Source organism: Cyclopterus lumpus, chromosome 3 (genome assembly GCF_009769545.1).
Source record: "Cyclopterus lumpus isolate fCycLum1 chromosome 3, fCycLum1.pri, whole genome shotgun sequence".
Taxonomy (NCBI): domain Eukaryota; kingdom Metazoa; phylum Chordata; class Actinopteri; order Perciformes; family Cyclopteridae; genus Cyclopterus; species Cyclopterus lumpus.
The window spans coordinates 11,893,869-11,913,996 of record NC_046968.1 but is presented as its reverse complement, the minus strand read 5'-3'; the positions used below and the strand labels follow the sequence as shown (position 1 = coordinate 11,913,996).

Here is a 20,128-nt window from a genome sequence, read left to right as displayed (position 1 = left end):
AAAGTGTATGTGCTGTTTCTGCCGTAGTACCATTAATGTTCTTGTGTGTTTGTGTTTTATCAGTCACACAGGCTGTTACAGCTGTAATGGAAAAGAGAAATAAATAGCAAATACAAGTGGTTTAAGGTTGTGTGTGTACCTTGGAAACAACAATAACATCTGCGTTTAAATAATTATAGAAGGAATGTGTTGTCACTTGTTAGTGCAGATATGAACAAAACCAGATCAGGTTGTTCAGATATGTTCATGCAAATGAGTAAAGCTCATGTTCCTCTCACACTTCAATCACCCAGGACATAAGTTCAGTTAATTTTCTCGGTTTTCTGCATTCTTCTCATACTAAACCTTGACTATCTCACCCTCTTATGGACACGGCCCGCTCTGCCGAGACGCTCTTCAGATCTCCTCGTCTCATTATCTCTCATCAGTGAGGAACCACAGTTTCTACTTCAAGCCAGAGTTGTCAGGGTTTTCTTACACAGTTTCCAGCAACATTTTAAGTAATGAATAAGGGAATAAAGATATTGAAATGATTTTATCAGATAAAAAGCATCTATTTAAGAAAAACAATGGGGGGGTTACACGCTGGTGCAGTGGCTAGCACTGTTACCCCTAGATTTTAAGAAGACGTCCGTATATAACTTCTGTGCTGTCGGGGTGATTCTGGTATCATGAATGGATCAAATGGATCTTCAAAGTGCGCACAACCCTCTCCAACAGCATCTTCTCATTGTTGTCATGTTACCATTCCGCAGCAAAAAAGAAAAGGTTAGCGCTCTTTCAGCAGCAGCTCTGTCGCAATGCACCTCTCCTCCAACAACAACATGACTAAAGGACTGATGCAGCTTGACAGAGCTTTTTCACATTAATCCAAACAATTATCAGTTTTTAGACAGCTGCACTGCCTCTACTGTGCAGAAGCTTCACTCTGAATCAACCCAATTATTTGAATTCCACAGCACGTGTCAGGTTTCACCCTAAAAGTTGTGGAACCTGCAAGAGACTGGTCTAGAGATCAAAATGAGTGTAGCAGAGGCCGAGATATCTGGATTTGAGTACCCTTCAATTTGGATCGGGCGATATTGAAATCACCCAACTGATATTGCTTTCAGAAAATAATGCACAAAATGATTGGAGTTTCTCCAGACTGAAACAAAGCTCCCTCAAGCCACACAGCGTGTGTGTTCCCAGTCTGAGCAGTACACCCCATGATGAGTAAACTGACCTTTTTATGTGTAAAACTGGAGCACCTTTAGGACACATGTGAGCCCATATAAAGGTTGACCCATCCATGTTTAACTTGAAAACTGTAACAAACTTGCTAAATGCCTTTCCCCGGTGAGAGAGATAAACAAGGCCACCTGGTGGCCAGAGGAGTCATAACATGTCATCTCTTTATATATTATCAAACCTCCAGGTACTTTCCCATTCATAGCAACCAACAACGTTGTGATATTCTGTTGCTAAACTACAAACAATAAATATGATATGATGCTTACGCTGGAGAGCAGAAGGAGAGACAGTCTAGTGTTGGCAAGCTGAGCTACGACTTCTAAACATTGTCTTGAAAGTCTGTAGAAAATATATCTGTAAACAAGTTTTAAAGATTTTATTGCTGGTTGTTTCTCAAATCTTCAAACCAGTAATTTAAGAGGACATGTTATAAATCTGCTATGAAGTCAATTAGCAATGTCAGTACTTACAAATATAATTAAATTATTCTTATTGGTTTATGATGTTTCCAGCAGAGCTCAGCCCAACTTCAACCGGAGCAGAGGTTTAATTAGCCAGGATAGAAACACCTGTGTGGAATGTACACAACATTTAACTAATAAATATGGTGCCTTTCCCTTTAATGATAAAGGTAATAATTCAACAATTTGTTCTGTGAACATTAATAAAACTTGTGTGGGCTTAATAACAGTATAGATAAGTCTTTAAGCTACTAAAAATGTCAAATGTCAAAACTGGCAACCATAATATAATATTAATAATAATGTGAACAGTCGTTTCAACTTGAGCCCAGTGACACCAGCTGTACCCTTCTACCTCCTTCCCCTCAGCAGAGTAGAAATATAGAGAAGTGTGAAGTCACATGGCTGAAATGTGTGAGCACCAATGCCACAATCGTGTGTGTGTGTGTGTGTGTGTGTGTGACCATGCATGGACTTTATTAGAAGATGATACTGATACAGCAGCTCTTGTCAACACGACTCAGTGCACGTTCAGCAAAAGTCAAACAACGTGAGAAGGTGAAGGAAGAGACAATGACGATCACTTAAAAAAAAAAAGGAACTTCGGCTTTCGCAACACGTTTTGAAAAGACAAGACGATATTCTTCAAGGTTGCTTAAGCTTGAGTTTGAATGTTGTTATTTTACAATTAGGCCGGCTGACGTATAAAATACGTGTACATGTATACATGTGTGTGTACATACACAAAAGCAATACACAAATGCATTACATTCAGAATAAGCTCGGTAGGTATAAGCAGCACAATGTGGCACTGAAAGCACTGAACGCCTGTGTGATAAATGTATGACAGGTTTTTAAAAGAGACAAAAAAGTCTGAAGTTTGGATACACTTCAAGCATCTTTGAAAAGCTTTCTTTAGAAAATCGTGTTAAAATAACAAAGTCCTTTTGCTTACCTTTCAGGCGGCACACAGTTTCATTTGAGCTCTGCATTAAAAAGCAGTCTGTTTACTTTAATCTTTGTCAGCGTTGCTTTTTTTGTTGCATAACAAAACAACTTCAGAAAAAGTTCTCATTTACCTTCGGTGTCGAAACATCCAGGTAGCGATATCAAGTTGTGTTGATTCTCCAATACAGTGGAGGTAAATGGAATTTCATTTGTGACGCTCAAATCACTGACATTTGACATTAGCAACATTACTTTCTAGAAACTGTGTCTCTGTCGAGCTGGAGAATCCATACAACGCTATCAACATGTTGCATAAAGACTAGTTATGTTTCCGTTGTAATAGCAGAACTCTTATCTTACAACGAGGACAAATAAAACCCAAAATGTCAGCATGACGAGAAAGCATAAAAGGTAAAAGAGAAAGTTCTTTCGATATTTGAGTGACTTTAAAGTTAAACACCGACAGATAAAAGTGTACTTCACCAAGATATATTCCAATATTAAATGACCTCTCAATTTTTAACAACCAAACTCTCAAATCAGCCTCAAAGTTACAGTTTTATTGTGGTATACGAGTGTAAAATGTTTTGGTTATTAGACAGCTTGACAAATTCACACATATCAGGTGTGTTGTTGGACATAAATTATATATGAGGTGTAAGCTATGAACCCTGTGGATTAATGCTCATATCAAGCTTTACCAGACGGACGCCTTTCCACCAGAGTTCAGTCAGAGCACAGGGTGTTCTGTACAATCTGTACCATATGTTCTCTCTCTCACACACACACACACACTCACACACACACACACACACACATGCACATGCACATGCACACTCACATACACACTCTCTCAATCTCTCTCTCACACACACACACACACACACACACACACACACGCACACTTGATCAAAGCTCTCCAGTGCATGTAAACTGGAGGGTGAACAACACCTTTCTTTGGGTGTGTGAACTGACAGGACACACAAGGACGGCTCGGCCCCCTGGATGAGGAGCTTTATAATAAAACCTTTGATCTGTCCTCACTCCTCCGTGCATTGTTGTGCGGCTTACATAACTGGCAATTTATTTGCTTGTGCTGCACATTAGCAACCTTAAGTGTCACTTGTTCGCCACCAAAACAAATGATTTGGATCCAGCGTAAGAGGATTCAGTTGATCCAAGATTTATTCATACATAATTTTAATCAAAAGATTGAATTTTAATACATCATCTCAATTGTCACATCAAGCACAGGTGCATTAATAAAAGCAAGTCTGCAACATACAAACAAGGCACTAAAGGCTACTGAGCGTTACATGTCACAAGTGGCCTTTTATTCATTTAAACTACAAACCAGAGAAAACCATCCACTTGTGATCCATCTCACACAAATCAACATTATATCGAACCTTATTTAGCTTTTTTTTCAGAGTTCTGTGTTTTTCAGTGGGATTTGTTAGCATGTGTCTCCTCTTCATGTTGCTCATCCCACGTAAACTCTAGAGTGGAGTCCACCATCTTGGACTCAAGGACGCTATTGAAATATTGATTCAGCTCCTCTGTGAACATGTTTTTCCAGTCCCCAATCTTACCTGAATTGTAGGGAGAGAATAGTTAGGGACACTACTTAATTAAATGCCAAATACGTCATGTTAAAACCTTGTAGACTACAGGTAAATGCACATATATTTTCCTCTTAAAATGATCATTCTTTTAAATATAGCTGACATTACAGATGCAAACTTGCCTTTTAAAGAAGTTATTTGACATCCTGGAAAATGTGCTGAAGCACATGGCTTCTCATCTAACCCTTGTTGTTTAAAGCAATGGTTGGTAATGCCAGGCCAGATTATTAAATTGCTCCAACCTAAAGAAAAATGTTTTCCAAAAGTGACTAAATCTATCAATAAAGTCTGCAACATTGACAGCACATCGCTTTATCCCCCAAAATTGTCATTATGAATTTAAACATAATGAAAGTAAACAACGAGCATGGCTATTGTTAGTAAAATTGTCAAGCTAGCAGCTTGTGAAAGACTGCTTTTTGTTTTCTTCTTAATTTGGATTGCATATTGTCAGACATAGGACACAATCACACCTTTTCTCATGAAGAAACCTTTCTTATGGTCCATTATCTCCTCGGTGACCAGAGTGTAGTTGGCCATCTTGTTGTCTTTCATGCTGCTGAAGCTGCAGTGTTTCACACAGTTGTTGACTTCGTCCTCCATCAGGGGAATCTGTAGATAAGAGCTCACCCTCTTTATGGCACCTTGTATGTCCTGGCAGCAGCAAGAAAGAAGAAAGAAAGAAGAAATGTACACTTTTATTGATCCCCGTGGGGAGATTCTTCTCTGCATTTGACCCTCCTTAGTTATTAAGGAGCAGTGGGCTGCAGTGAAGCGCCCGGGGAGCAACTGGGGGTTCAGCGTATTGCTCAAGGACACTTCAACATGCAACTATGGAGAGCGGGGGTAGAACCGGCTACCTTGTGGTTACAGGACGACCACTCTCCCCATGAGCTAAAGCCGACCCCAAGTAGATTAATAATAGTGAAACCATTCAAATAAAAAGTAATCATAAAGTAAAAAATGGATTGGAATTTGCAACAACTTCCTTGAAATGCTTAATAAATAATTACAACCTCTGAAGGAAGATTTGAAGGTTAAAGTTGTATTTTGAAGGCAAGCTTTGAAGAAGTGAGAAAGGAAACAACATTTTCACATCATGAACATTCCTTCTAGACCGGTTCCAGTTATTGTGATTGGGGAGCAAGGTCAATAAGTATCTCACAAGAAATTGTATTAGAAAAGTTTCATGGACGAGACGGATAAATCAATTCTCCTTTACCATCGACATCTCTTCATAGGAGATGTGAAGCAGATTGTTCATAGTTGCTTTCTGCCTGGTCCAGCCTTCAATGTGGTCAAACCAGCAGCCGTAGTGCACTGAAACAAAGAAAAGCACAAGTAATTGCACTTTTGTCTGCAAAGCTTCAGTCAGCATATCCTCATAAAGAAATGATAAAATATCAAATTAATTAAATATGGCTTTTCGTCCTGATGTCAACTCACGTGTGCCCTTGAGGAATCGATTTAAAAACTCAGAAAATGAGCCTGCCTCAGGTAGGAATTTGGCAATTTTGTGGAAGTGATAAAAGGAAACCACCACATCTTTAGGGTTTCTGCTCACATAGATGACCTGTGAAATGACACAGAGCAACAGTGTCAGAATCGCAGTTCTGCACTTAGTATAGCTTGACCAATTTCTAAAATTCTAGGAACAATATATCTTTTTCAACAAACAAATAATAATAAAAAAATAATCATTCAATTCTGATACAGATCCCTTAGATTGTTTTTTTAACCAAGATGCATACTGAGTAGGATAAAAATCAAGATGTCAGTGCTCTCTGGAGCTCTCAGAACCAGTGACACTGTTACTACATTACCTTAAAACCTTTGGCATTTCTGTGCTACAATTTCTTCATACTTATCGGCCGGCATATACACTGATACCGATATGACAGCAATAAATACATATTAGCCAGGATAATTTATTGTTTTATCTTTCTACTCTGAGCTCCAAACAGGCAAATAAACTTGTACATTTGACCTTTGCTTTGGATCCCTGGAGTGTGGGGCCCAGCAGGTGATGGGGCAGGTGTGTGGTGATGACTCGAGGTGTGGTGGGTGAAGCCTCCAGTAACGCAGCGAAATAATGATGCTCCAGCCAGGGAGCCCTTGCCCAGTTTGGGACACTTCGGGACACGTGTGGGTCCCCTCTGCTGGATATGAGAGTCACAATTTCCTGCATCCATGTGGTTCCTGTTTAAAGAAAGGAGAGGAACATACTGTGTCATAATGCGTTGTGTACATTCCAGTCATACTATCACATACTTAAATGCATTTTGACATTATGTGTGCAACGCTCGTGTGGTTAGTTGCATTATGTTTGAAGACACTGCAAGTGCCAAGTTTCCTGATCAGCTCGTCGTCTCTTCTCACCTGACTTTGGATACGAGACAATGATGATATCGGTGTCCTGAAATGGAAATTTGAGAGCAAGTTGTAAGGAATCCTGGGTGTGCAGGTGTCCAGGAAAGAATAAACCATGAAAGGTCTCCACGACATCCAACCTGGCCATATCCAACCTTGATACAGATACGTTTGCTAGTGTCTGTCTCTGTTTTTCAGCTGCCTGTAGACAAGTTTTCCTCTTGACTTTACCTTTCTGGAGCTCTGTACCTGTCTCTCTACTCTACTCTTTGTGTATCCGCTCTGTGAGAGACAAAAACTTTACATTAGCTAAAAAAGAGGAAATGCAAATTCACTCCCCCACTGGCTGTCAGGCACTGGGTGTATCTTACAACATTTACCAAAGTTAACAAATAGGTGCAGCCATCTATATACGCTGCTCCAACAACTGGATCCAGTTTCCTGCTGTCACATGGTCAAGGCCAGGGTTTGTATTATGTTTCCATTTCCTTTTATAGTAGTTGCTGGAACTTAACAGTAATGTTTGACGCCAGTCTAGATGTCAATAGTTTATCACGTATCTTTAACAGCATAAACCCTGATTTTACTGTCATATTGCTTCTCAAATGTGTGATATGTCTAATAATTAAATAGTATTTTCATCAGAATGTGAAGAGGTTACAGTGTTGTTATGTGAAAGCCCATTTTGTATTGTATCTGGTGAAATTAGCATGCTAACGGACTCTCCGTGGCCTTTCCTGTCTTGTTTTCTTCTTGTTTCTCGAGTGCCGGACGCTCTCCTCCAGACGGCGTGGGCTTCTGGCTGAAGAACGAGACCAAACGTAAATGCAGGCATTTATGTTTCAGCCTCTTTTGAATTAATCCAATAAACAAACTGTCTGACCGTACAGCTCCTAATTGGTGTCTATGAATGTATATTCTTGGATTTTCTTTTTCAATAACTGAGGACTGTAATTTAGATTTGACTGACCCCAAAGTTAGAGGTACATTCTAAGTTTGGAGTACACTTTGCACCTTTAAATTATTTTGAAATTCCAGATAAAAAGTATCTTGTGTTTATTAGGTCTCAACTTGTTAAAGTTCTTCAATGATGTTAGGTTATAATTTTAACAGTGAATAAGTTATTCTCCATGTTATGGCTACATCATCGCATCAAATGGAAGTATTCTTGATGTCCTGTGCATCATTTTAGATACACTTCCCCAACAGTCAGCTCACTTTAACTCTCTTTACTTGATTTGGGTAATTAACAAGGTATATAAGATAAAGGTTAAAACAAGAAAAGAAAATGAATGTGTTTGGGCTCTACCGTAAGGCGGTGTGGCTGCTCAGTGGCATAACGCCGGCTCATTGCTAACATTAGTGCAAAACAGTGAACTGAACTATTAGAGATGCATTATTTATGTCACCCAGGACTCATGTAACTATATAGTTTAGATGAATATACAGTAGATTGAATTTAATGTAATAATAATAGGTCTGCTGTACTGTATGCACCACCCAAACATGATGTGAACAGCTTATTTATTTAAAATGAAATGTGTGTCTGTTGATAAGGATTCGGAGGGGTAGTGGTTGATGTAAGCCATACCACATCATAATTATATATGACCTAACTCTCCAGCACAGTCCTAGTCGCTTTATTCTGGTGAACACGAACATATTTAGAGCCATAAGCCACATGAACAATGATATCATGGATTGAAAATGTGAAAACTGGGACAGCGCTTACATTTTTTTAAAGTAGCTTTCTGGTTTAAAATCATGATAATTGTGTTCACAGAAATGGTCTGCACATATGTGTAATTAGTCTTGTTGTATTTATTCTCGTTGTGAGTGTATGCTTGTCCAGAATATGTCCATCCATCCATCCATCCATCCATTATCCATCCATTATCACCCGCTTATCCGGGGTCGGGTCGCGGTGGCAGCAGGTTCAGCAGGCCGACCCAGGCTTCCCTCTCACCTGCAGCACTTTCCAGCTCATTCTGGAGGATCCTGAGGCGTTCCAAGGCCAGTCGGGAGATATAATCCCTCCAGCGTGTCCTCGGTCTTCCCCGGGTCCTCCTACCAGTTGGATGTGCCCGGAAAACCTCTAATGGGAGGCGTCCAGGAGGCATCCTGACTAGATGCCCGAACCACCTCAGCTGACTCCTTTCGACACGAAGGAGCAGCGACTCGACTCCAAGCTCCCCCCTGATGTCCGAGCTCCTTACCATATCTCTAAGGCTGAGCCCGGCCACCCTACGGAGGAAGCTCATTTCGGCCGCTTGTATCCGAGATCTCGTTCTTTCGGTCACGACCCAGAGTTCGTGACCATAGGTGAGGGTTGGAACGTAGACCGACCAGTAAATGGAGAGCTTTGCCTTCGGGCTCAGCTCCCTCTTCACCAAGACGGACCGGTACAGCGCCTGTTTTATTGCTGCAGCCGCACCGATCCGCCTGTCGATCTCCCGCTCCACCTTACCCTCACTCGTGAACAAGACCCCGAGATACTTGAACTCCTTCGCTTGGGGTAGGCAGTTTGCCCCCACCTGGAGGGAGCAATCCGCAGGTTTCCGGCAGAGAACCATGGCCTCAGATTTAGAGGTGCTAACTCTCATCCCTGCCGCTTCGCACTCGGCTGCAAAACGCCCCAGTGAATGCTGGAGGTCACGGTCCGAGGAGGCAAACAGGACCACATCATCCGCAAACAGCACAGAGGCGATCCCGAGACTCCCGAACTGGATCCTCTCCGCCCCCTGGCTGCGCCTTGATATCCTGTCCATGAAGGTCACGAACAGGACCGGTGATAAAGGGCAGCCCTGGCGGAGGCCAACACCCACCGGGAACGTGTCTGACTTACTACCGAGGAGACGAACACAGCTCCTACTGCAGGCGTACAGAAACCGGATGGCCCGTGCCAACGGGTCCGGCACCCCATACTCCCGCAGCACCCCCCACAAAAACCCCCGAGGGACCCGGTCGAAAGCCTTCTCCAGGTCTACAAAGCACATGTAAACTGGTTGGGCAAACTCCCAGGACCCCTCCAGTAATCTTGCGAGGGTAAAGAGCTGGTCCACTGTTCCACGACCGGGACGGAATCCGCACTGTTCGTCTTGAATCCGAGGTTCGACAAGCGGTCGGAGCCTCCTCTCCAGCACCCTGGCATAAGCTTTTCCCGGGAGGCTGAGCAGTGTGATACCACGATAGTTCGAGCACACTCTCCGGTCCCCCTTCTTGAAGATGGGAACCACCAACCCGGTCTGCCAGTCCATGGGCACTGTTCCCGACCCCCATGCAACACTGAAAAGGCGTGTCAACCAAGACAGCCCAACAATGTCCAGCGCTTTCAGCATCTCAGGGCGGATCTCATCCACCCCTGGCGCCTTGCCACCAAGGAGCTTTTTGACTACCTTAGCGACCTCTGCCAGGGATATGGGTGAATCCACCCCAAAGTCTTCTGGCGCTGCCCCCTCTCCGGGGGACATGTTGGCTGGGTTTAGGAGTTCCTCAAAGTGCTCTTTCCACCGCCCGACGATGTCCCCAGTCCGGGTCAGCAGTTCCCCCCCCTGCTGAGAACAGCCTGGGGTAGACCCTGCTTTCCCTTCCTGAGCCGTCGGATGGTTTGCCAGAACTTCCTTGAGGCCAACCGAAAGTCCTTCTCCATGGCCTCCCCGAACTCCTCCCATGCCCGAGTTTTAGCCTCCGCGACCATCGCCGCTGCAGCCCTTCTGGCCCGCCGGTACCCGTCAGCTGCTTCAGGAGACCCCTGGGCCAGCCAGGCCCGAAAGGCCTCCTTCTTCAGTTTGACGGCTTCCCTTACCCCCGGTGTCCACCACCGGGTTCTCGGGTTGCCGCCACGACAGGCACCGATGACCTTCCGGCCACAGCCCCGAGCAGCCGCGTCCACAATAGAGGTTTTGAACAAGGTCCACTCGGATTCCATGTCCCCAGCCTCCCTCGGGATTTGTGAGAAGTTCTTCCGGAGGTTGGAGTTGAAGACCTCCCGGACAGGATCCTCTGCCAGACGTTCCCAGTTCACCCTCACTACACGTTTGGGCTTGCCAGGTCTCTCTAGCCAAGTCCCCCGCCATCTGATCCAACTCACCACCAGGTGGTGATCAGTTGACAGCTCTGCTCCTCTCTTCACCCGAGTGTCCAAGACATACGGCCGCAGATCAGATGATACGATTACAAAGTCGATCATTGATCTCCAGCCTAAGGTGTTCTGGTACCAGGTACACTTATGAGCCACCTTATGTTCGAACATGGTGTTTGTTATGGACAAACTGTGGCTAGCACAGAAGTCCAACAACAAAACACCATTCGGGTTCAGATCGGGCAAGCCGTTCCTCCCAATCATGCCCTGCCAGGTTTCTCTGTCATTGCCCACGTGAGCGTTGAAGTCTCCCAGGAGAACTATGGAGTCGGCAGGCGGCGCCCTTTCCAGGACCCCTCCCACCGACTCCAAGAAGGCCGGATACTCCGAAATGCTGTTCGGTGCATAAGCACAAACAACAGTCAGAGCCTTACTCCCCGCAACCCGTAGGCGCAGGGAGGCGACCCTCTCGTTCCCCGGGGAAAACTCCAACACAGCGGCGCTCAGCCGGGGGCTCGTGAGTATCCCCACTCCCGCCCGGCGCCTCTCACCCTGGGCAACTCCAGAAAAGGACAAAGTCCAACCCTTCTCCAGGAGCTTAGTTCCAGAGCCCATGCTGTGCGTGGAGGTGAGCCCAACTATATCTAGCTGGTACCGCTCCACCTCCTGCACCAGCTCCGGCTCTTTCCCCGCTAGTGAGGTGACGTTCCACGTCCCTAGAGCTAGTCTATGCCGCCAGCGATCGGCCAACCCAGGTCTCCCGCCTGGCCCGCCGACCCGGTCTACATAGCACCCGACCCCGATAATTCTCCCTGCGGGTGGTGGGTCCACAGGGTGACTGCTGCTCCATGATGTTTTTTCGGGCTGAGCCCGACCGGGCCCCATGGGTGAAAGCCCGGCCACCAGACGCTCGCCGACGAGCTCCCCTCCTGGGTCTGGCTCCGGGAGGGTGCCCCGGTTTCCCTTGTCCGGGCAAGGTAGCTTCAGGCCGTGGGCTGCTTATCATCAGGGTATCAGAATATGTAACCTGACAAATAACACATTTTCCCTTTAGGCATTATTGTTCAGGATGCAGCTGGAGAGTGAGAATAGTCGGTGTTTGATGGGTGAAGACTGTTGACTACATAATCGCTTCAGTCTTCACCACAGAGATGCTTGGACACGTCAACCCTTAAATGGTCTTCTCTGCTACTTGATTTTGTCGATATGTTATGTTCATATCTCCGATTATTTAGTTTTAGTTTAGTGGAGAAGATTTATTGAGATTTATGCACTTTTACTGTCGATCATTTAACAATAATAATGTCTAGCCAGTTGAAAGAAAACTTTTTGTATTGGTGGTACTGCCTAAAATAACTAAACAATGCAAATACATAAATATACCATAACTTTATTCTGAAATATTAGTAAGATCTAAGTGTAAAACGCTCAAGGAGATTTCAAAGTAAAGTGTCTCATATAAATGGAACTTCCTTTGTTGTTTGGTCTTCTGGACAATCAGACTATCTAGACTGCATCACAGCTACAACATACCAAGGGATGCATCTTATGTAACTCATCAATGATAATCCATCAATAATAATTCACCATATTCACTGAAATGAGGTGGGAAGTATGAAATACAAAAAGACTGTACATAAACACTGCCTCAAAGAAATATGAATTCTGAATAATTCTTATTTCACTCTTTGAACCACTCAAGTGGGCGTCATTTACTGGAGGTCATCATCTTTATTGACTAATTTGAAAAGCAGCCTTGAAGATAAGAAGGTGGAGTTGATAGAAGCAATAAATCAATGGTGACAGAAGGGCATCTCATCTGTTGTTCTACATGTATAGATTTAGCTTTTTTTTAGCCGTTAGTTCAATTAAATTCAATTCAGTGTATTTTGTATAGCCCAATATCACAAATTACAAATTTGCCTCAGAGGGCTTTACAATCTGTACACATACGACATCCCTGTCCCAGGACCTCACATCGGATCAGGAAAAACTCCCCAAAAAATAACCTTTCACAGGGAAAAGGGAAGAAACCTTCAGGAGAGCAACAGAGGAGGATCCCTCTCCCTGGAAGGACAGATGCAATAGATGTCATGTGTACAGAATGAACAGCATTTATAAAGTTACATAAACACATTACATGAATATGACAATGTATGAATGGACCTCCAATCCATGAAACAGAAGGAGGTAGAGAGGAGGGGGGGGCGGGGCATCAGCAGGGCCAACGCGGGAGGCCGGCTCACCAGGCATCAGACACCTCCAGGTCCAATGGACCCTATGAGACGTGAAGTCACAAAGACTCCGGGGAGGAAGCAGAGTTAATAAGGTGCAATGGAGAGATGTAAATTCATCCATAAGGAGAGAGAGAAGAGGAGATAGGTGCTCAGTGTATCCTAAAACATTCCCCAGCAGCCTATAAGCCTATAGCAGCATATCAAGGGGCTGGACCAGGGCAAACCTGATTCAGCCCTAACTGTAAGCACTAATAAAGAGGAAAGTCTTAAGTCTATTCTAAAATGAGGTGACTGTGTCTGCCTCCCGGACTGAAAGTAGAAGCTGGTTCCATAAAAGTTGCAGTTTGTTGTTTATCATGTAGCGTATGATTGTGTTATTTGGGCTTTTTACTGAAAACAGCTGGAAACAAGGACAATGAGAGCATTTAGAGTCCACAAGTCGTGTTGCAGGCCAAAATATAAAGACGCTAAACACTGAGCTCTGTGGATTGGAGTAACAACGTTCTCGCTGTTTTACATCATTTAATCAATTGTTAACTGAATGTATCTGCATTTACAGTTGTTCAGTGCAGAAATAGCTAGAAAAGATGAGATGCCCTCGATAAAGAGAGCTGATTCCAGAGAGGTAAAGACAGTGATTATTTTTAGTTGTTATCGTGAGCATGGGCTTGTGCCAATGGAGTATTAGAGGTGGGGTAGGGTTTGAGTAAGAAAAAAACAAATGCCAATGATATTTAAAAAATTATCTTGCAGATTTTCATTTAAGTAAATGTCTTTTAAGTCAATATCTCTCACTGAATGAGGTAACTCAGCGATGTTTGAGCCCAAAGCTCACTGATGAAAGCTTTTGCATTTGCAGCATTATGACGTGGGAGTCATGAGTGACATTCCAGGGAAAATAATAAATGGGGACACTGTTTGGATGTCAGGGCAGTGAGATCCAAACACACACCCGCAAGTATCATTTATCGCCATAGGTGCTGCCAAAGAGAACAAAACACAGATCATATCATATTTATGATAATTAAAAAAAAGATTTGGGGAAAACAATTCAGGTCGATGAGAATATGTTCTATCCATCTCTGGCTACAGATTATACTTTCTAGTTGAATCAATTAATTGTTGCCTTTAGTGTTTTCATGGAACTTGTTGAGAATAAGAAAAAACATATATTCATATCAACCCTTATTGTATAGGGTCTCTTCATTATATCATTCAAGCTGTGCTGCAAATTGTATTTTTTAAGATGGTTAATGTGCTCCAGACTGGTTCTGTTTAGCAGTTCTGGAGAAACACATTTAAAACTGAGATATTCTCGTCTAAAGCACATTTTGTAAACTGTGGAAGAAGCAGTCAAAAGGTCCATTATACATTAACCGACATGCAGTGTTCAACAGCTCTAGAGATCATAAAAATGGCTAAGCTACTATGTTGCATTTATGACTGCAGGCACCGTAATGAGAAACAGGCTCAAGACAGAGGAGGAGCGATGAGACTTGATCTTCAAGTCTTGTTCAGACAGAAGCAGACTGAAAGCTGGAGTGAGTTTCTGCAGAGAAACAAACACAAAACTAAAAGACTGGCAATTGGTAACTCGTAGAGAAACCTGTTGAAGCAGCAGATAGAAGAATCAGGATTACTCAGAGGTTAAAGAAAGGTCAAGAACTTGTAAATGGGCTAACAGAGGTTTCAGGACAAAGAACAGTGCGTTTAACAGTCTGTCAAAGTTTAAGAAATGCTTTCTGAGGTCATCTCAGCTGCATATGTGGCGCTGTGGATCAGTTCGTGTGCCTCCTCCTCGGCTGAGGGTCCGTACATGACCAGAGCTCTGCAGCTGATGTCTGAGACCCCGCTCATCGACGGGTACGTGGCAATGTCTTTTGCATAAAGTATGTGCTTGGCATTTTGGTTCTAATGATGTCCCGGTTGCTATTTGAGCAACAACAACAACAGCAGAAAACAATTATGTTCTGTAGTAAAAGCACCCTTCTGGAAGACATTTCTAGTGCTGATCTGGGCAAAGCAGCAGTTGTCCTCCCTGCTGTCAAATGACTGTTGATGAGGAAAGCTTTGAGAAAAGTATCTGAGGGTGTAACCTTTTAACGTTCTGGTCTTCCAGCCATAACGACCTGCCGTGGCAGCTCCGTAAGCAATTTAACAACGAGCTCAACAAAGTGAATCTTAACACTCTGGAAACGACACAAACCAACATCCCAAAAATCAAGGAGGGACGGCTGGGAGCCCAGGTATGTAGAGCACATAATATACTGTAAACTGGGAAAATAAAGGAAACTATCCCTTGAAGGTCAAGTGATTCTTTATCCGCTTGGTCAAATGTATTATGTTCAAAACGGCTTCACATTTCACATATTTTCACGCATTCGTAACCTTCTACAGTAAAAAAGATTCTTACAATGTCACAAGATCACTCAACAATCTCTGCATCACATATCACACATCTAGTCAAGCTTCATGTAATGCGTTTGAGTCCTGCAAGCCAGTGCTAGTGCCCAATCAGCATCCTGTCAGGAGCAACTGGGAGCTGTGATTAGCAGGAGGCAAAGTGGTCTCATGGGAGGGGCCAGACCAAGAGCAAGCTGTATCAACTTGATCTCCATGCATAGCACTGGAACCAAACTCCTTGAGAGGGACTGGACTCAAGTCTTTTTCCGAGGTGGATCTGAACCCAAGTGGTCCTTTGTTGTTGGACTTCTGTGCTAGTCCTGGATTGTCCCTAATAGACACCATGTTTGAGTAAAGAGCAGTTCATAAGTGTATTTGGTACCAGAACACCCTGGGCCAAAGAAAAGATCGATGATCGACTATGTGGTTGTTTTATCAGAACTGTGGCCAAATGTCTCGTACACTCGGGTGAAGAGAGGAGAAGAGCTGTAAACTCATCACCACTTGGGGAGTTGGATCAGATGCAGGGAGGGGGGGGGGGGGGCCTTCAAGGCCATCAAGCTGAAGAAGGAGGCCTTTTGGACTCGACTGGCCCAGGGCTCTCCAGAAACAACAGACGGGTACCGTAAAATGGAGCATAAGAAGGACATGTGATTTGGTGCACCATTAGATGTGATTCGGGCTTTGTACCAGACCGTTGTGGTGACGAGGAAGATGAGCCCAAAATAATACACATGTATATAAACACCTCTCGGTAGTAGCCACACCATCTACATTTCTAGTTCATACTTAATGTTTTGTTCCTCTTTCAGTTCTGGTCGGCCTATGTTCCCTGTGAGACTCAGTTCAAAGATGCTGTCAGACAAACACTGGAGCAGATAGATGTGGTTCACAGGATGTGCCAAAAATACCCTGAAACCTTCATGTTTGCCACCAGTAGCCAAGGTGGGACATGGTGTACCAGTAATTTCAGAGACATTTGCCACCTCTACTCTGTTCATACCTTGTCTTAATCCGCCATCTCATCTCTCATGTCTGCACCGCACAGACATCATGGAGGCCTTCCGCATGAACAAGACCGCCAGTCTGATCGGGGTGGAGGGGGGTCACTCTCTGGACAGCAGTCTGGGCACCCTGCGCACCATGTACCAGCTGGGGTCCGCTACCTCACACTCACACACTCCTGCAACACACCCTGGTAAGCGCCAGCAGCACGCAGCAGGTTTACACTTGACACAAGCCGTGCACCTGTGTGTCTGAGGTGTGGCTGATTTAATCTATTTTATATTGGGCTGCAAACTCATGAATCATTGAATAAGCGATTCATCATTCATTTCTTGATTGATTGATTTGTAAAACTTCAGAAAATACGAGAAAGGCCCAAAACTGTCAAATAAATGTAGTCAAGTCAAACATACAAACTAATACCAGTATCTCAAATAAATGTACTTTTAAGTGTATTTGACCACTGCCCTAAGTACAGATACATGTCAATGTCACACTTAAACAACAACATAAACACATTCACATAAGGTGAAGAGCTGCCTTACATATAAAACACATTAGGTATAGTTTTAATACTATTATTCAGTTGATAAACTGTTGCTCTTTCATGTCATGTGTTGTGTGATGGATTACCATCAGACGTCACGGTCAGTTTTAGATTGTAAACTGTGGGGAGTTGGGGGATTCCTCCAGGCCTGTTGAGCGCTCCAGGCCACGGTATCAGATCCCCGGATCACTTCAGGCGGCCTAAATGTAGTGTAACATATAGAAGAAAAAAGGAAAGGAAAAATTAAATAATTCTCCCTGACACCTCTTAAACTGTATCTGTGTATTTTTTTCACCTGACTATTGTTTACTTATTTGGTCTGTATGAGAATGTGTACTTAATGTATGTTCAATATATACCGCTAACACTATCACATTGCAAAGTGATGTGGTATTTGAATCAACACATTTATGTGGGAGTATTAGTATTTAAGGATGGTAACCTTTATTTCCCCTCAGGGCGGATAACTGGCTTGTTGACACTGGATCAGAGCCTTCTCAACATAATGGCCTGTCTCCATTTGGCAATGTAAGTGAACAAACAGGGATCGGCAAATTATGCTTTAAATGTGTAATAAGTTACACATTAGTGTCTTCCAGCTTGAGTTTATTACTAGCATGACCCAAACTTCAAACTTCAAATATGTGTACGAATAAAATGTCAGCATACACAATTGAAATGTTCTAGCACAACTGTGTTTTAGCAACCAAATACAATATAATTAATCTACTCTATACTCTATATATGTACATATATTTGACAAAGCATTTTCTATTTTATACCGTGTTCATCCAGTTACATAAACAGTCCTACAGCATTGAACTAAATCAGATTTCATATGGCTTTTTGATGCTGGGTGAACATATTTTTGGTACCATACATTTATTTTAATCAAAATAATCCATGTTCCTGCTTACAACAGCAACTGATCATGGAAATGAACCGCCTGGGGATGCTGATCGACCTGGCTCATGTGACTGAAGCAGTGATGAACCAGGTGCTGGACATGTCCAAAGCTCCCGTCATCTTCAGCCATTCCTCCGCCTACAGCATCTGTCCACACAAGAGGAACGTCCCAGATGATGTTCTCATTAGAGTGGTGAGTGGTACTCGCGAGGAGTCCCAACTAGACAAAGCGGTTGGGAACAGTTCGTTTACAACAATATACTGTATCATACATTTATAACAAACTTTTATATAAAAGTACATTTTAGGTATAAAAATACAATATTTCCTTGGGAGATGTAGTGGAGTATGAAGTAGCAGCAAATAAATAACATAAAGCATGTGACTAAATGTTACTCATCTACCTCGTGTCCAGTTAACTGTTACGTGCATAATGTAAGTTTCCTGGTTAAAGGCAATAAACAAGAGGGTTATTGTGCACCACTGTAATATAATAAAAACAGATTAAAGCAGTCATGTAACATCCAGTCTGTCTCTCCAGAGGGACAAAAAAGGAATCGTCATGGTGAACTTCTACAATGACTATGTGACCTGCAGCAAGACCGCGAACATCTCAAATGTTGCTGGTAAACTGCTGTTATGATCATGACAGCTGCTGTAAACCTGGTTGAATATTAACATTTATATATTTCTTAAAACTTGTCCATCCCATTTACCGCCATGTTTACTACCTTCATCATAGATCACTTTGACCATATAAAGAAAGTGGCCGGGCCGGGCGCCGTTGGTTTTGGTGGAGATTACGACGGGGTTTCAAGGTGAGTTCAAAACATTCAAACTTTAACGTCAACATCGGATTCTGGTCGCAACACTGGGGAAGATAAGTTGAATAAGTAAAAGACGACAAACACTGACGTGTGAAACTGCATTTCTCTGCATGTCATCCTCTCAGACTACCAGAGGGTCTGGAGGATGTGTCCAAGGTGCCCAGAGTGGTGGCTGAACTGCTGAGGAGAGGATGGACTAATGAGGAGATCAAAGCTGCTCTTGGAAACAACCTGCTCAGAGTCCTCAGCCAGGCTGAGAAGGTGACACACACACACGCACACGCACGCACGCACACACACACACACATCAAGGTTATCTGGAGGTAAGCTTGGAGCCTACACATTTATAAATAGACAGTTACAAACGTTTAACGCATGCTTTTGGCCAACAATGATGTGCATGGTGTACTGACCCACCCTGGAGTACACTTTTACTCTTCAACATCTAAGTAATCATGATAGGAATTTTCTTCCATGTCAAAAGTAATCCAGTGACAGTTGTCTGTTCATCAATGGAAACAGGAGCCACTCGCTGCCACTGTGGAAGCTAACTAAGTACATTTACTCAAGTACTGCCCTGGAGTATTTTAATGTTATACTTTCTACTTTTACCCCATTTCAGAAAGAATTATTGGACATTTTTACTGCACTAAATTCACTTAACAATAGTTACTTGACAGATTAGGATTTTACATATAAGACCTATGATGATTGTATATAATATGAGGGGCTACTGTGGAATAAACTACACCATAGAAAGTTGTTAAAATAAAACAGTAAAATGCATTATACACATGAATGCATCAATAATGATAATACTCCACTATGATAGGCCATTTCCATGCATTAGATTAGATTAGATTAGATTGTACTTTATTCATCCCCAGGGGGACATTTCGTAATTATGAGCACTGGTAATTTTTTAATTGTGCAAAGCTTTGCTTCCCGATAAAAAATTAATATGTATGATACTATTGACATGCCTAACTTATCCTGTAAATAACAAGAAATAGCACAAATCTCACTTTTATCAATAAATTATATTAAAGTTGTACTTTCAGTACCTGGCAGCCATAACAATAAAAAGCAACGATTATACGCATTTGTAGGTGCATTCGAATAAAAGATTTAGATTTCTATTCAGAAACCTGCAGCTTAAATAGATTGGAATCCTAAAAGTAAATAGAATTGGCTCTTTTGATCACGAAGGCTGTGGTCGCAGGTGGACCCTGTGAGTCAACCAACGCACACCTGTCATTCTGCCTCTCTGTCTGCTGCCTGACCGTCTTCTCTTGTGTGCGTCAGGTCCGTGACGATCTCAAAGGCAAGAGTCCAGATGATGTTCCTATTCCATTTGATGAGGTGAAGAGCTCGTGTAGGACAAGCTATGGTTACCGCAACGCTGGAGCCGTCCACTCACTCGGCACACTGGCCCTCGCGCTCACTTTGGCTCTCCAGGCTCTTGTCACAGGAATAGTTTCATAA

The 20,128-nt window shown here is 43.1% G+C and overlaps 2 protein-coding genes across 3 annotated transcripts; one reads left to right on the top strand and one right to left on the bottom strand.

The window, feature by feature from the left end:
* Positions 1-3,881: 3,881 nt before the first annotated feature.
* sult5a1 (sulfotransferase family 5A, member 1) lies at positions 3,882-6,935 on the bottom strand. 2 transcript variants are annotated; one of them, XM_034527044.1, is made up of 7 exons: positions 6,778-6,935; positions 6,647-6,683; positions 6,255-6,466; positions 5,714-5,840; positions 5,490-5,587; positions 4,741-4,921; positions 3,882-4,234 (listed from the first exon to the last, which is right to left on the bottom strand). In XM_034527044.1, exons 3-7 carry the CDS (start codon positions 6,453-6,455, stop codon positions 4,086-4,088), a joined length of 756 nt encoding a protein of 251 aa, XP_034382935.1. In that variant the 5' UTR covers positions 6,456-6,466; positions 6,647-6,683; positions 6,778-6,935; the 3' UTR covers positions 3,882-4,085. The 2 variants fall into 2 exon arrangements, with proteins under 2 accessions (XP_034382935.1, XP_034382925.1); XM_034527034.1 differs by having other exon boundaries at positions 6,647-6,935.
* Positions 6,936-14,690: 7,755 nt separating this feature from the next.
* Positions 14,691-20,128, top strand: dpep1 (dipeptidase 1). Its single transcript, XM_034528807.1, is given in 11 exon segments — positions 14,691-14,818; positions 15,075-15,201; positions 16,171-16,303; positions 16,407-16,508; positions 16,511-16,556; positions 17,369-17,438; positions 17,833-18,009; positions 18,358-18,442; positions 18,559-18,634; positions 18,769-18,904; positions 19,949-20,128. Coding segments are annotated over 11 exon segments (1,260 nt in total).

Excerpts from the sequence above, each read along its gene's own strand:
- sult5a1 (XM_034527034.1), bottom strand. The coding sequence starts at position 6,785 with ATGGCCAGGTTGGATGTCGTGGAGACCTTTCATGGTTTATTCTTTCCT. Across the intron at positions 5,588-5,713 it reads TCGATTCCTCAAGGGCACAC|TGCACTACGGCTGCTGGTTT; the intron begins GTGAGTTGACAT and ends TCTTTGTTTCAG. Across the intron at positions 4,922-5,489 it reads CCTATGAAGAGATGTCGATG|GACATACAAGGTGCCATAAA; the intron begins GTAAAGGAGAAT and ends TGCTGCTGCCAG.